Raw genomic sequence first — 13,011 nt, forward strand, 5'->3', positions numbered from 1 at the left:
AGAATGCCTATCACTGACCAAGACACACCATGAAAGGCTACCATTCACTCTTGAAAAAACATGCAAGCGGTATTAAGAGCTACGACACATCTACATCATGCTCACCTAGTGGGTGTTAGCGCCTCTCCCTCCTCCACCTAGTAGCTAAAACCTCCTCCTCCTCCATGCCTACTAGCTGAAGCCAAATAGCACCAATGCTCTGTCGTCAAATGCCCTGTGTAGATGTTGCGGATGTCCTTCAAGTCCTCAAATGCCTTGCACAAGCCATCCCTTGATCCTTCTACCACCTTTTCCTTGGTGCTCCCATCCCCCCTCCCATAGTTGCTTACGGGTGCAAGTTGATATTTAGAGAAGCGAAAAGGCTCATAGCCAGCCTAGCGTCCATGTTATCGTCTCACAGTGAGCATCCCTTCTTTTTTTTTTTTTTTTAACTATATTTTGTGTCCACAGCAACCAACTTCATTCTACGCTCGCGTGTAGGCTCCCTTGCGCATGGCCCTTAGAAATCTCGTGTTGCCTCCTCATATGGTCCCCTGCCTCTCCTGACGCCTCGCACCCCCTCTCCTCTTTCCCTTCAATCCACTGCCGTCTCATATTCTCACTAAATGAATGGTTCTAGTGAATTTAGACCCAGTAGGAGCTATGTATGTTCAACAATTTTTGTGATTTGTCAGGTTTAAGCAAAAGCCGACTAGGAGAGACAGTTGGGGATACTGAAATTTCGGATGTGGTGTTGGCTCAATGGCGAAGTGTAGCAAGCGTGGGCAAATCCAAACAAGATCAATTGTGTTTTCCCTTAGCAATGCTTGTATGTTGAGTGGTGTCCGTGGGTGCCCAAAAGGGAGGTGCAAAGTTGGTTGTTGTGGGCACAAATAGAGTTTTTAAAAAAATAAATAAGGGATACTCACTGTGAGAAGATAACGTGGACGCTAGGTTGCCTATGAGAAGAGTCTCGTAACAAAGCTAGAGCAGGCCGATCCATGTTCGAATCTTACATCGTCCTTTTTGAGAGGGTTACAAGGTTGGCATTGGGTTGTTATCCATGGGCTTGGGAACAATCTTGACCTAAATGTATGAATAAAATAAAGCAACAACAGTATGGGAGTAGATGAAAACGTGCTTCCATTAGTAAGAAAATGCTGGAAGCTCCCAAGGAAAAAAGCTAGAGGGTGGCACATGGAGGAGAGAGAGAGAGAGAGAGAGAGAGAGAGATGTCATTTGTGACGGTAAGGCGAGAGATAGAAAGATGGATTTTTTTTCATGGCCTACATCGACTCTCTCTTTCCATTTCATTGATACTTTGCGTATGGGTTGTTGCTCTCTCTCTCTCTCTCTCTCTCTCTCTCTCTCTCTCTCTCTCTCTCTTGTGAAGGTCTTGCTCGGCTTTTCACCTCGCTCGGTGAATGGTAACACTCACTCACATCACTACAAACACTACCCGTAGCTAACAACGTATCTTCACTACATACAAATGTATGTACAATTTAAGCTTGACACAACTCTAAATGTCATTAAAAAGTTATCAGCTAGTGAGTCTCAAGTCCAAAAGACTTCGAAAACTACAATTTCCTCTTCAGATTTCAAGAGATCTCTCATCTAAATGATAGAATATTGGTATTACCCCCCTGCTTCAGTTGGCATACACTAGTTTCATATGCCGTATGGTTTAGTAGCTTTTATGCACTGTTTAGAATTTTACCTTGCCCAAACATATTCTCGGATCATATAAGGACCATGTACTTCAAGCAGTGCGGAGGTCAAATTGCTGCCCTAGGTAAGTAGGGCCAACTTCTAGCTGCATGCGCCACAATGTCAAATTGCCACAACATCTAGTGAAATTCAAGCTACATGCCCCATATGAGGATATGGTTCTTAAATTCAAGCTACATGTGGAGCTACATACATGTGTGTGTGTGTTTTGGGGTGGATGGGGGGGGGGGGGGGTTCTCTATTTATCTTTGAGAGTATTCTCCCTGTATCTGTATCTCTCCATATGTTTCTATTGTGCATCTGTGTGTGTGTGTGTGTGTGTGTGTGTGTGTGTGTGTGTGTCTCGCTATGTTTTTATATGAACAGGTTTGAGCGTTGATTTGCATTTGTATATGCACTCGTGTGTGCACTGGGCATGATTGCACGTACACATTTTTAGTGCATTTGCGCATTGTGTGCATGCACGAGCATGTATCCATAAATGTTTGGTTTATGCTTTTGAACACGCAACACCTTAGATTGTATGAAAAAAGCAGCCACATACACTAACATAATGCAGTGTGCCCTTCGTATGAAATCGCAACACCTATATAGATAGTTGATCAAAAGAAACAAGAAAGAACTAACCACGAGCCGAAAGCCTACTTAACCACGCCAGCCTACTGCCTACTCAAAGGTAACATCAGCTATATGGTATAATCTATGCGCAAAGCAATCAATCATCGTATATATGATTGATAACGTTGACACTGGGGCATACCCATGACACGGTACCATTTTTCTCTAATGTCACAGACGCTTTGAGCAAGGGAAAGAAACTAGATAATCCACGGGAATTTAAAAAAAAGCACTAAAGAGGTTGACTAGTAGTAACAAGAGGTCCATCCCTTCAAAATGGCAAACCAAACGACCGTGATATTGCTGGATCGGGCTTTCGCCCATTGTCCAATATTCCCCACCCGCAGAATGACCCGCACTACCAATGACGCGAACTCTAACCAGAAACAGACAAAAAAACAGAGATCATTAGTTGCCACGTCAATAGCTGGGATGTTCAGCCAACTCTCAGGCCTTGATTTAATAGAAAGGTAGCTACCCTTCATTGTATCTTATATGCTAGCTATTATACATACACTCTTATTACTTGAGAGAGAGAGAGAGAGAGAGAGAGAGAGAGAGAGAGAGAGGAAATGAAATGATATATTAACGTCTTCAGAAGGCCAAAATGACCTATGAGACCAATCCGTTACAAACTGGTGAAACTGATACAATGTTTGGGTACAAAAAAGAGTTGCTAAAATGAAATCTAGAAGAGAGAGAGAGAGAGAGAGAGAGAGAGAGAGAGAGAGAGAGTCGATGATCCCGTGTAAGATCAGTTGGTAGAGTCAAACTCATGGGACCACAAGCTTGAGAGTTTGATTTATACATTGAGGACTAAAAGCTACCGGCTGTTGACAGCATATGAACCGGATGACAGAGTTCGGAGCCAATGGCATGCTGCCAGGTGTAATCTCCTACCATCTACAAAACACAAGTAGGGCATAATGCCTACTTGTGGCGCCTATGCTTCTTCTTTTTCTTTTGTTCTCGACGCTTTTCACCCGACTTCATCCCATTTTTCCTAGACCAGAGCGTGCTCCTTACACCACCTGAGTCTGACTTCCGTTTCTTGGACTGCAAAAAAATTTGAGAAGCCAGTATGTCCCAACAAATTCGGAAAAATGAAAATCCTTTTCAATATTCTAAACAAAGCAAACCAAATGTGAATGTGAAGGTTAGAGAGTGTGAAGGTTATGAAAGGCCTAGATACTATGAAAGGTCAAAGACCCAAGCCTTATAAAAACAGGATGGATAACATGCATTTGCTCCATCCTGATCTTCTTTTATGGTTGAGTTTTAGTTCCTCTTTTATGAGTTCTTTGCGCTTTAATGGTATCAAAGTGTAGAAATTACTTATAAGACATCTTAGGAGAAATGGCTTTTTTTTTTTTTTTTTTAAGAGCCATTAGGAGCTGCCCGTTAGTAGGTCTACAATTTCAAAAAAAAGCAACACACTTTTCAAAACATCTAAAACGCAAAAGTGAAGGGTGCTGATGTAGAAGATGAAAAGCCCTCATGACATTGGTGAGTCGAAAAATCTTCTTTGTAGTCTCTATAGAAAGAGGGTGTCTAGCATGCATGCTATGTGTGTTTAATTCCCCTTTCCCTTCTGTTTACTTTCTCTTTCAAGTAGCTTTGCAATATGTTACATGTAAATATTATTTTCTTGGAAGCCATTCAGAGTTGAGAAGCCATTATATTAAAATGACCATTCAAAATTGACAGAGCCTGCTACAAATAGAAATGGAACTCACATTGACAGAGAATGACTTGAGAGGATCATTTGCTCTATTCTTTCGCTTCTTTCTGAATCCAGAAGGATGCCCCATGGCAGCTCTTGCCAGCTTCACGGCTTTGCTTGCTGCTTCTGTGGTCGGATCCCGCATGTACTCAGGGACAGTCTTCAAATGAGGAAGTGGTTGCCTCTTACTTAGCACTTTGTCATGTTTCAGTAGTTCTGACACCAAAACCCAAACTCTCTCTCTCTCTCTCTCTCTCAAAGGAGGGCTTGGACCCTTTGTATACATAATCAAATTACAAAGCCCGAAGGCATCAACTAAGCCTATAGGCATCACAGTAAAAGCCAGAACTGGCAGTGAATTAACCCTTGGGATACAACAATAACAACAAGCCAAAAGGGAATCTCTCTCTTCTTCTTCTTCTTCTTCTTCTTCTTCTTCTTCTTCTTCTTCTTTTCTCTCTCTCTCTCTCTCTATCTCTCTCTCTCTATGGTAGGATCATCATTGATGGCAAGACCATTGCGTAGGGACTCGCGGCCTATGGGACACATGAGGAGATCCACCTCGGTTTGGAACTACAACGGGGATCTATGGACACATCCAGAGAGGCTTGAGGAGGTGATGAGAGGACGGGACATCATTCTCCTAACAGAGACACATGAGAGTCCAAAGCGGAGTCTACTAAAGATCCAAGGCTTTCAGTGGGAGTCCTCACATCGAGAGAGCACCCGCCAGCACACCACACGACGGTCAAGAGGGGTGGCTATAATCTTCAGACTGGTCATCTGCTCAGATTAGGCTCTTAGCACTGCCTCGTTATTTATAACCGGATGGCACAATGGCCGACTTCAGGAGGGCTGACATGCATACCACATGGAGTTGCAATTGGGGGCAGGGGGAGTACCGTGGATCACATCATGGGACCCATAGCGGCCACCCACCTACTTAGCTCTTTCACCATCCCACCCATACCGATTGGAGCCGATCACACCTATCTTGCACGCTCCTTCATGACATGCACCCCTACACACCCATGACACGCACCCCACACACCACAATCCTTCACACATGAGCTAGCCCCCTTATACTCGGCAGAGGTCGTGAAGGGACTCCTACTCCACCCCTCTACACCACTACCTATGTTGGCCTCCCACATCATATCTGTTCTTCAGACATCAGCCATCAGCTCTTTCCCGCACACCACCCATACAGCTCTCCCTCCCCGGACTATGCCATAAAACCGTTGGTACGATCAAGAGTGTAGAGACCTCTACCGCCGGCTGCGGGCACAGCGGACTCTTGGAGAGGCCAGATGCCAGATGAAGACACTCACACACCGAAAGCGGCGAGCTTTTGAGGAGGCATAAGAGCTAGAGCTATACCATCTATTCATGAGCATGGACAATGCCACAGCATGGCACACCCTCCAAGAGCCACAACCGACTACCCCCATTGAGGATCCACAAGTATGGCATAACTATGCAGAGAAACTTTATGAGGTGCCTAACCATCCTCTGATTCCACAACCTCCTGGGCCTCGACCCACGAGCTCCTCCTCCTTCACAACGGAGATGGTCAAGAAGTCCATCCACCGACTACAGCACCGCCGGTCATCAGATCATACAGGTTACAGAGTGAGCACTTCATTTATGAATTTGTGTCGATCCACAAGTTCAGAGACACCTTGGACCCATGGAATTACAAGACTATCATGATTGGCCATACAATGGCCAAACTATAAGGGGCAGCTCTTGAGGCTGAGCTTAGTTCTTACGGGGAGGCTGAGGGCCTATGGGCTCCTGGCCAGGTAGGCTTCAGGCGGACCTTCTCTACTATCGACCACATCTTCGTTCTACATTGCCTCATTGATGGGGCAAATGTCACAAACTGGTGACGTGGCACCCTTCTTATGGCCAGAGGATGAGGGGCCCCCGAAATGCGCCGACTGGCTGAATGCTGACGTGGCAACAAGCCTAGAAATCCCGCCGGAATTTGCGTTGGACTGTCCATACAGTTTTTCTGGAAATTACGTTGATGACGTGGCAATCCGTAGGCTTTGCGGAAATTTCGCTGGTTGCTTTTAATGGGCAAATTTTGAGCCAAGCTTTTGGAGATTATTGCTTTTGAATTTGAGAAGCTTTTGCATCCCTTGTACATTCTTTAGAAGTGGCCTTTGGGGCTCACTTCTCAGTGCATCTGGACGTAGAGTCTGAGAGTGAGCACCCGCGGACTCATTGTACTTTGCTCAAAGATTAATATAAAAATAAATACCGAAGGGGGCGCCAGTCTTTGTGTCACGTGACGCATCCAACCCTATGTGTCCGTGGACAAGCTACAGCATGACCAGGGTTCAGTTCAGTCAAGTCAGTCTAGAGTAGGAAGTGATCTGTGTCCGTGGACAAGCTACAGCATGATCAGGGTTCAATTCAGTCAAGTCAGTCTAGAATAGGAAGTGATCTGGCACTTTTGTGAGTCTGTTCGCAGACCGTGCATGTCCAGACACTTAACGTAGATGCATATCCTCTGGTTGCACACAGCATGATCATCAGATTTCCATCAGAACCCATCAGGAGCATTTTTACAGTGCATAGACCTATTTTCCCTATTTTTGACATTTTTCACTTATTTATTAAGTGACTTTCGTTGGAAAGTAGGTAGGGTAATTTTGCTAAGTTTGTATATAAGCGCTAGCACTTTCTGGCAGAAGAGGCAGCAGGAGCACCTTGCTCAACAGGCAACTTCTCAGCAGGACCAGAACAGTATAGACTAGCGTTTTTGCAACAGCATCAAGCTAGCGTTTTTTGCAAGACAGATCAGCCTTGGCGTTTTTGCATTGTCGAGCAGCTTCGGCATTAGCAGACACAGTAGATCCACTTGATGACAGCAGATCAGCCCTAGCGTTAGTGGATTTCCTCCAACAGCAGATTTTCAGCCCTAGCGTTTTTGCATCAGCATCACACTTCAATGTTTTGCATATTCACCGCGACGGAACATCAAGAAACATTAGTGTTTTCAGTTTTCAGTCTTTAGACACAGCAGAAGAAGTCCAAAACCTCGCAGATCTCACCTCCCCGCAGCAGATCCTCGCCCCACGGTCAGACCCATCGAAGTTTGTAGTTTCAGCCCTAAAAACTTCAGCATCTGCGTTTTCAGCGCGTCGTCGTCGCATCGTCGCCATCAACATCGTCACCGACATAGAGCCAGAATTCAGCAGATAAAGATTTGTAGATTTCAGCCATTAGCATTTTCAGATTTCAGCCCATCTCGTCATCGTCCTCATCGTTGTCGACATCGTCGGCAAGTCCCAGCATTATAGAGATTTGTGCAATCAATAGTAGACCACCCTCGCCATCGAGAGTGGGGCCCTTGGAGGAGGGTTTAACAACTTCCCGGTGCAGTATTCTCTTGTTAGGTGCAGCGGAATGAATGTTTGAACTTTGCTCAAGATGAGTGCTCCGAAATGCGCTCAAGGTTCATTTTGTTCTTATGGAAGGGAGAGCCTTCCGTTCTTAATGAGAGAGTGCAATGAACACAAACAAAGTGAATGGACACTGTGCGTGAAAGTGTATGAGACCGAGAGATAGAGAGAGAAGAGAATACGACATCAGAATGTTGTCAAACCCTCCTCCGAAGGCCCCACTCTCTATGGCGAGAGCGGTCTACTATTGATTGCACAAATCACTACAATGCTTGGACTTGCCGACGATGTCGACGACGATGAGGAGGACGACGAGACGGCCGGAAACTGAAAACGCCAAGGGCTGAAATCTGCAAATGTGTATCTGCTAAATTCTGACTCTATGTCAATGACGATGTTGATGGCAAAGATGCGACGACGATGCACTGAAAACGCAGATGCTGAAATCTGCGTTTTCCCGGCTGAAACTGTAAACCTTGCGGAAACTGACCGTGCAACGAGGAACTGCTGCGGGAAGGTGAGATCTGCGAGGTTCGGGACTTGCTCTGTGGTGTCTAAGGGCTGAAAACTGAAAACGCTGATGGTTCCTGAGTTTCCGTCCGCGGAGAATCTACAAAACGCTGGATTATGATGCAGATGTAAAAACGCTAGGGCTGAAAATCTGATGCTGTCGCCGGTTGTTCTGCAAATGCAAAACGCTAGGCTGATTTGATGTGTCTTGACAACGCCGGGGCTGATCTGCTATGCACAAATCGCCAAGCCTGATCTGATGCAAAAACGCTAGGTCTTCTGTGGAGAGAAAACGCTAGGCTGCTGCGGGGGTTGGTCTTGCTGAGGAGTTGCCTCTTGAGCAAGGTGCTCCTGCTGCCTCTTCTCCAATTAGTGCTAGCCTTGGTTTGCTTATATACAAACTTACTCAATTTGCCCTACCTACTTTCCAGCAAAAGTCACTTAAAAATAATAAGTGAAAAATGTCAAAAATAGGGAAAATAGGCTAAATGCACTGGAAAATTCCCCTGAAGGATTCTGATGGATTCTGATGGGAATGCTTATGATCATGTTGTGTGCAACAAGAGGATATGCAATTAAACTAAGTGACTGGACATGCACGGTCTACGAATAGACTCACAAAAGTGCCAAATTACTTCTAAATCTAGACTAACTGGACTGATTGAACCCTTGTCTTGTTGTATCTTGTCCACGGACACATAGGGTTGGTTGTGTCACGTGACATCCCCTCCTTTTCAAAGTGAGGTACTGGTACCGAACTGTTTAGCGTCGAGGGAGATCGCCAATAGCATAGCATCCGGAATCCTGGAAGGGACTCTTCGCCGGCCCACTCCGATGTGTGGGTCGTGCGGTACTTGAACTTCATAAACGTCTGCAACACTTGCTTCTTTGGGCCGCGCCGAAAGTGACACAAAGTCTTCTGTGGCTCCTTCAATGCTTCAACTTCGTCGAGAGTCATGCTTCTTTCTTTTTCAAGAATCTCCATGGCTGAAAATTCCTGAAACCACTTCCAACACAAAACCATGAACATACCGATTCCATGTAAAGTGATTGGAGAAAATCATGTCGTCCTAATAGACTGTGCATGCAATGTAGATGAACAAAGAGACGGAGTGCGAACCCGTTCACCATACACACACAAACAATGAGATCGAATCTTGTCATTTTTATCTAAATCAATCAACTGTAGCAATTCACAACGGAAATGCCCATGCTTCGTGCTCATACTTTCATGTGCTCTTTCTACAAATATGTCATGTCAAGGAAGAGACATAGAATGTGACTTTCTTGAATGCATACTTTTCAGCTTTTCATAAACAATCCGCATACATCCTTGCTCATTCATGAGTGAAATGTGCTCGACATACAATATGTCATGCCTAGTAAAAGGGATCACATAAAGACGCTGACTAAAATACAGCAAACGATCACGAATGAAACACTCAAACAATGCGTGCGTATCAATCATGCGAACACATAATACTTCCTGTGAGGGTTCTTTGGACCTAGGCTCGAGAGCCAAAATCGGTTCTTCCTGAAAGGGTGCTTTGGACCTAGGCTCGAGAGCCAAGATCGATCCTTCGTGATTGATCAAATCTGCAACGAGGTTAGCTCCGCTAGAAAAAGCATCAACTAACACATCATCCTTGTGAACAATCACGTCATCTTTATGCAAATGCTTGTGAGAAATCACATCTTGATCATGCTTGTCATTGTCATCCAAATCATCAAGCTCATCATTATCATCCAAATCATCATGCTTATCATTATCATTCAAATCGTCATGCTCATCATTATCATTCAATTCATCATGCTTCTCATAATCATGCAAATCCTGTGTGTCATGCTTGGAAGAAGAAGAGACTGAGAGAGTCTCCATCTCCTGAATCTCTTGCATCTGTGTCTGCACTTGAGAAAAGAGTCGCAACAACTCTTGCATGTGTCGAGCTTGCTCATGCTCACGCTCTATGGCTGCCTTTCTTTCTGCTTCTCTTTCTGCTTTGCTTTCTGCGTGTCTACGATCCATTTCTGCATGTCTTGCTTCGGTTCTAACTTCATGTCCATCACCATCTTGTCGAAAGCCTCCATAGGAGTTAGTGCAATCCTTGACGTAGATAGGGAAGGGGGAGGGTTGGAAAAACCTCCTGGTGGGGAAAATTCTTCTTCGTCTCTCTCATGCTCATCACCTCTAAGCGAAGTATCCATTCCGCTTCGAGTGATGACCATTCTGAAGTCGCGGGTTCTTATGGATTCTTGTGGTCTTGGATTCTAAAGTTCACGAGGAACTTGGGTTCTTGTGGGTCTTGGGTTCTTGAGGGTCTTGAGTTCTTGAGGGTCTTGAGTTCTTGAGGTTCTTGAGGTTCTTCTTTCGCTTGCAATCTGTGTTTGAGAAGGATCTTCTCTTCACCCGAGTTCTGCTCTTTTCCGCAGGCGCACCCCTTGGTGCCTTGCGCTCACACCAAGGTTGCTTTTTCCCACCTCATGTCGATTGGCCGGTTGCTAAGTGCATGGTCCGCTCTAAATGAGTGAAAAGAGGCACAAGGGGAGGCTGGACAAGCCCTTCTTTCTTGGCATTCCTGTCACTCTTCAAAAACACGATTAGGAATAGACACGCCCAAGTGAACTTGGTTTCATGCGACCGCAACAAGCAAAAAAGTTTCTTGTGATTCTTGTGGTTCTTTCCTTGAGTGATACAGAACACTGCCAAAGCTCTGATACCAATGTTAGGTGCAGCGGAATGAATGTTTGAACTTTGCTCAAGATGAGTGCTCTGAATTGTGCTCAAGGTTCCTTTTGTTCTTATAAAAGGAAGAGCCTTTCGTTCTTAATGAGAGAGTGCAATGAACACAAACAAAGTGAATGGACACTGTGCGTGAAAGTGTATGAGACTGAGAGATAGAGAGAAGAGAATACGACACCAGAATGTTGTCAAACCCTCCTCCGAAGGCCCCACTCTCTATGGAGAGAGCGGTCTACTATTGATTGCACAAATCTCTACAATGCTTGGACTTGCCGACGATGTCGACGACGATGAGGACGACGACGAGACGGCTAGAAACTGAATACGCTAAGGGCTGAAATCTGCAAATCTTTATCTGCTGAATTCTGACTCTATGTCAATGACGATGTTGATGGCAAAGATGCGACGACGACGCGCTGAAAACGCAGATGCTGAAATCTGCGTTTTCCAGGCTGAAACTGTAAACCTTGCGGAAACTGATCGTGCGGCGAGGAACTGCTACGGGAGAGTGAGATCTGCGAGGTTCAGGACTTGATCTCCGGTGTCTAAGGGCTGAAAACTGAAAACGCTGATGGTTCTTGAGTTTCCGTCGCGGAGAATCTGCAAAACGCTGGGTTATGATGTAGATGCAAAAATGCTAGGGCTGAAAATCTGATGCTGTCGCCGGTTGTTCTGCAAATGCAAAACGCTAGGCTGATCTACTGTGTCTTGACAACGCCGGGGCTGATCTGCTGTGCACAAATCGCCAAGGCTTATCTGATGCAAAAACGCTAGGTCTTCTGTGGAGAGAAAACGCTAGGCTGTTGCGGGGGTTGGTCTTGCTGAGAAGTTGCCTCTTGAGCAAGGTGCTCCTGTTGCCTCTTCTCCAATTAGTGCTAGTCTAGGTTTGCTTATATACAAACTTACTCAATTTTCCCTACCTACTTTCCAACAAAAGTCACTTAAAAATAATAAGTGAAAAATGTCAAAAATAGGGAAAATAGGCTAAATGCACTGGAAAATTCCCCTGAAGGATTCTGATGGATTATGGGAATGCTTATGATCATGTTGTGTGCAACCAGAGCATATGCATCTAAACTAAGTGACTGGACATGCACGGTCTACGAATAGACTCACAAAAGTGCCAGATCACTTCTAAATCTAGACTGAATGGATTGACTAAACCCTTGTCTTGCTGTATCTTGTCCACGAACACATAGGGTTGGTTGTCACGTGAAATCTCTTCTCTCTCTATCTCTCAATCGCATGCACCTTCATTCACAATGTTTATTCACTTTGTTTTGTGTCCATTGCACTCTCTCACCAAGGAACGGAAGGCTCTCCCTTCCATAAGTAAAAGGAACCCTTGAGCACAGTTCGCAGCACTCATCTTGAGCAAAGTTCAACATTCACTTCCGCTGCACCTTACACTTTGGGGCCAATACCTCTTGGCACGGAACTACGCCGAGCCGTGTCGACTTTATTGTGAATTGTGAATAAGTTTGAAGTGGATCTCTGCTGTGTCATGGTAGAATCTTGACTTGGGGTGTCCAAGTTTGTTACAGTGGTATCAGAGCACAAAAAGATTCTTCTTCTACGGAGGATCCAATCCTTTTTGCAACGCACACAGCTTTTGGGAAAGAATCGCCACGGGTCGACCCCGGACTGATTAGCCACTCCCACCCTTCATACATCGCGCATCGGGCGCGCTTCTTCATCGCTCTGTCTTACAGGGACATAAAGCCATAAAGAATCCCAGATTACACATGGGTTCTCGTGAAGAATCTGACAGAGATGAAACCTCTCGATGGGAAGGCAAATAAAAGTTGAAAATCCGGTGCGGAAATTGAAGAAAAGAATGAAGATTTGGGCAAAAAAAATGCGACGGACAAGTTTACCAGAACGGAGTACAAACGTCAACTGCAGATTGGCATATCTGTGAACAGATTGATTAAGTACTCTAGGGACCCGAGATTGGCGAAACACTTGAAGAATTACCCGATTGATACGATTTACTCGAGATGGCGTGTGGCCATTGCTTCTCCTCTCAAGTCAGAAGGAAAGCCGAAAGGACAGACGAGTGCAGAAAAGCAGAACATGTACTCGCAAAAAGAGATGGACAAGAACTCTTGAAAAGAAGATGAACCAAAGGACCACCAGAAGATAAACTTGAGAGTTACAGAGCAGCAGCCGAGTGCGGAAGAAAAGGAAAGATGAAAGCAGAACTGGTACCACATTGAGTGGGGCCCGCACCGAATCAGATGAACGAAAGTACAAAACTTTGCCGCCCTTGGGGCAAAGTGAAAGATCAGGAA

General features: G+C 45.1%; 1 protein-coding gene across 1 annotated transcript in view; it reads right to left on the minus strand.

The window, feature by feature from the left end:
* Positions 1 to 2,892: 2,892 nt before the first annotated feature.
* LOC147451422 (P-loop containing nucleoside triphosphate hydrolases superfamily protein) overlaps positions 2,893 to 13,011 on the minus strand; it is a 47,767-nt gene continuing 37,648 nt past the window's right edge. The window contains exons 13-14 of the mRNA XM_086520331.1: positions 4,065 to 4,267; positions 2,893 to 3,384 (exon numbers count right to left, since the gene is read on the minus strand). Of these exons, the coding sequence (XP_086376457.1) occupies positions 3,259 to 3,384; positions 4,065 to 4,267 (329 nt within the window). The 3' untranslated portion in view covers positions 2,893 to 3,258. The remainder of the gene's footprint in view (positions 3,385 to 4,064; positions 4,268 to 13,011) is intronic.

Source organism: Adiantum capillus-veneris, chromosome 9, assembly GCF_014529385.1.
Source record: "Adiantum capillus-veneris isolate H3 chromosome 9, ASM1452938v2, whole genome shotgun sequence".
NCBI lineage: Eukaryota > Viridiplantae > Streptophyta > Polypodiopsida > Polypodiales > Pteridaceae > Adiantum > Adiantum capillus-veneris.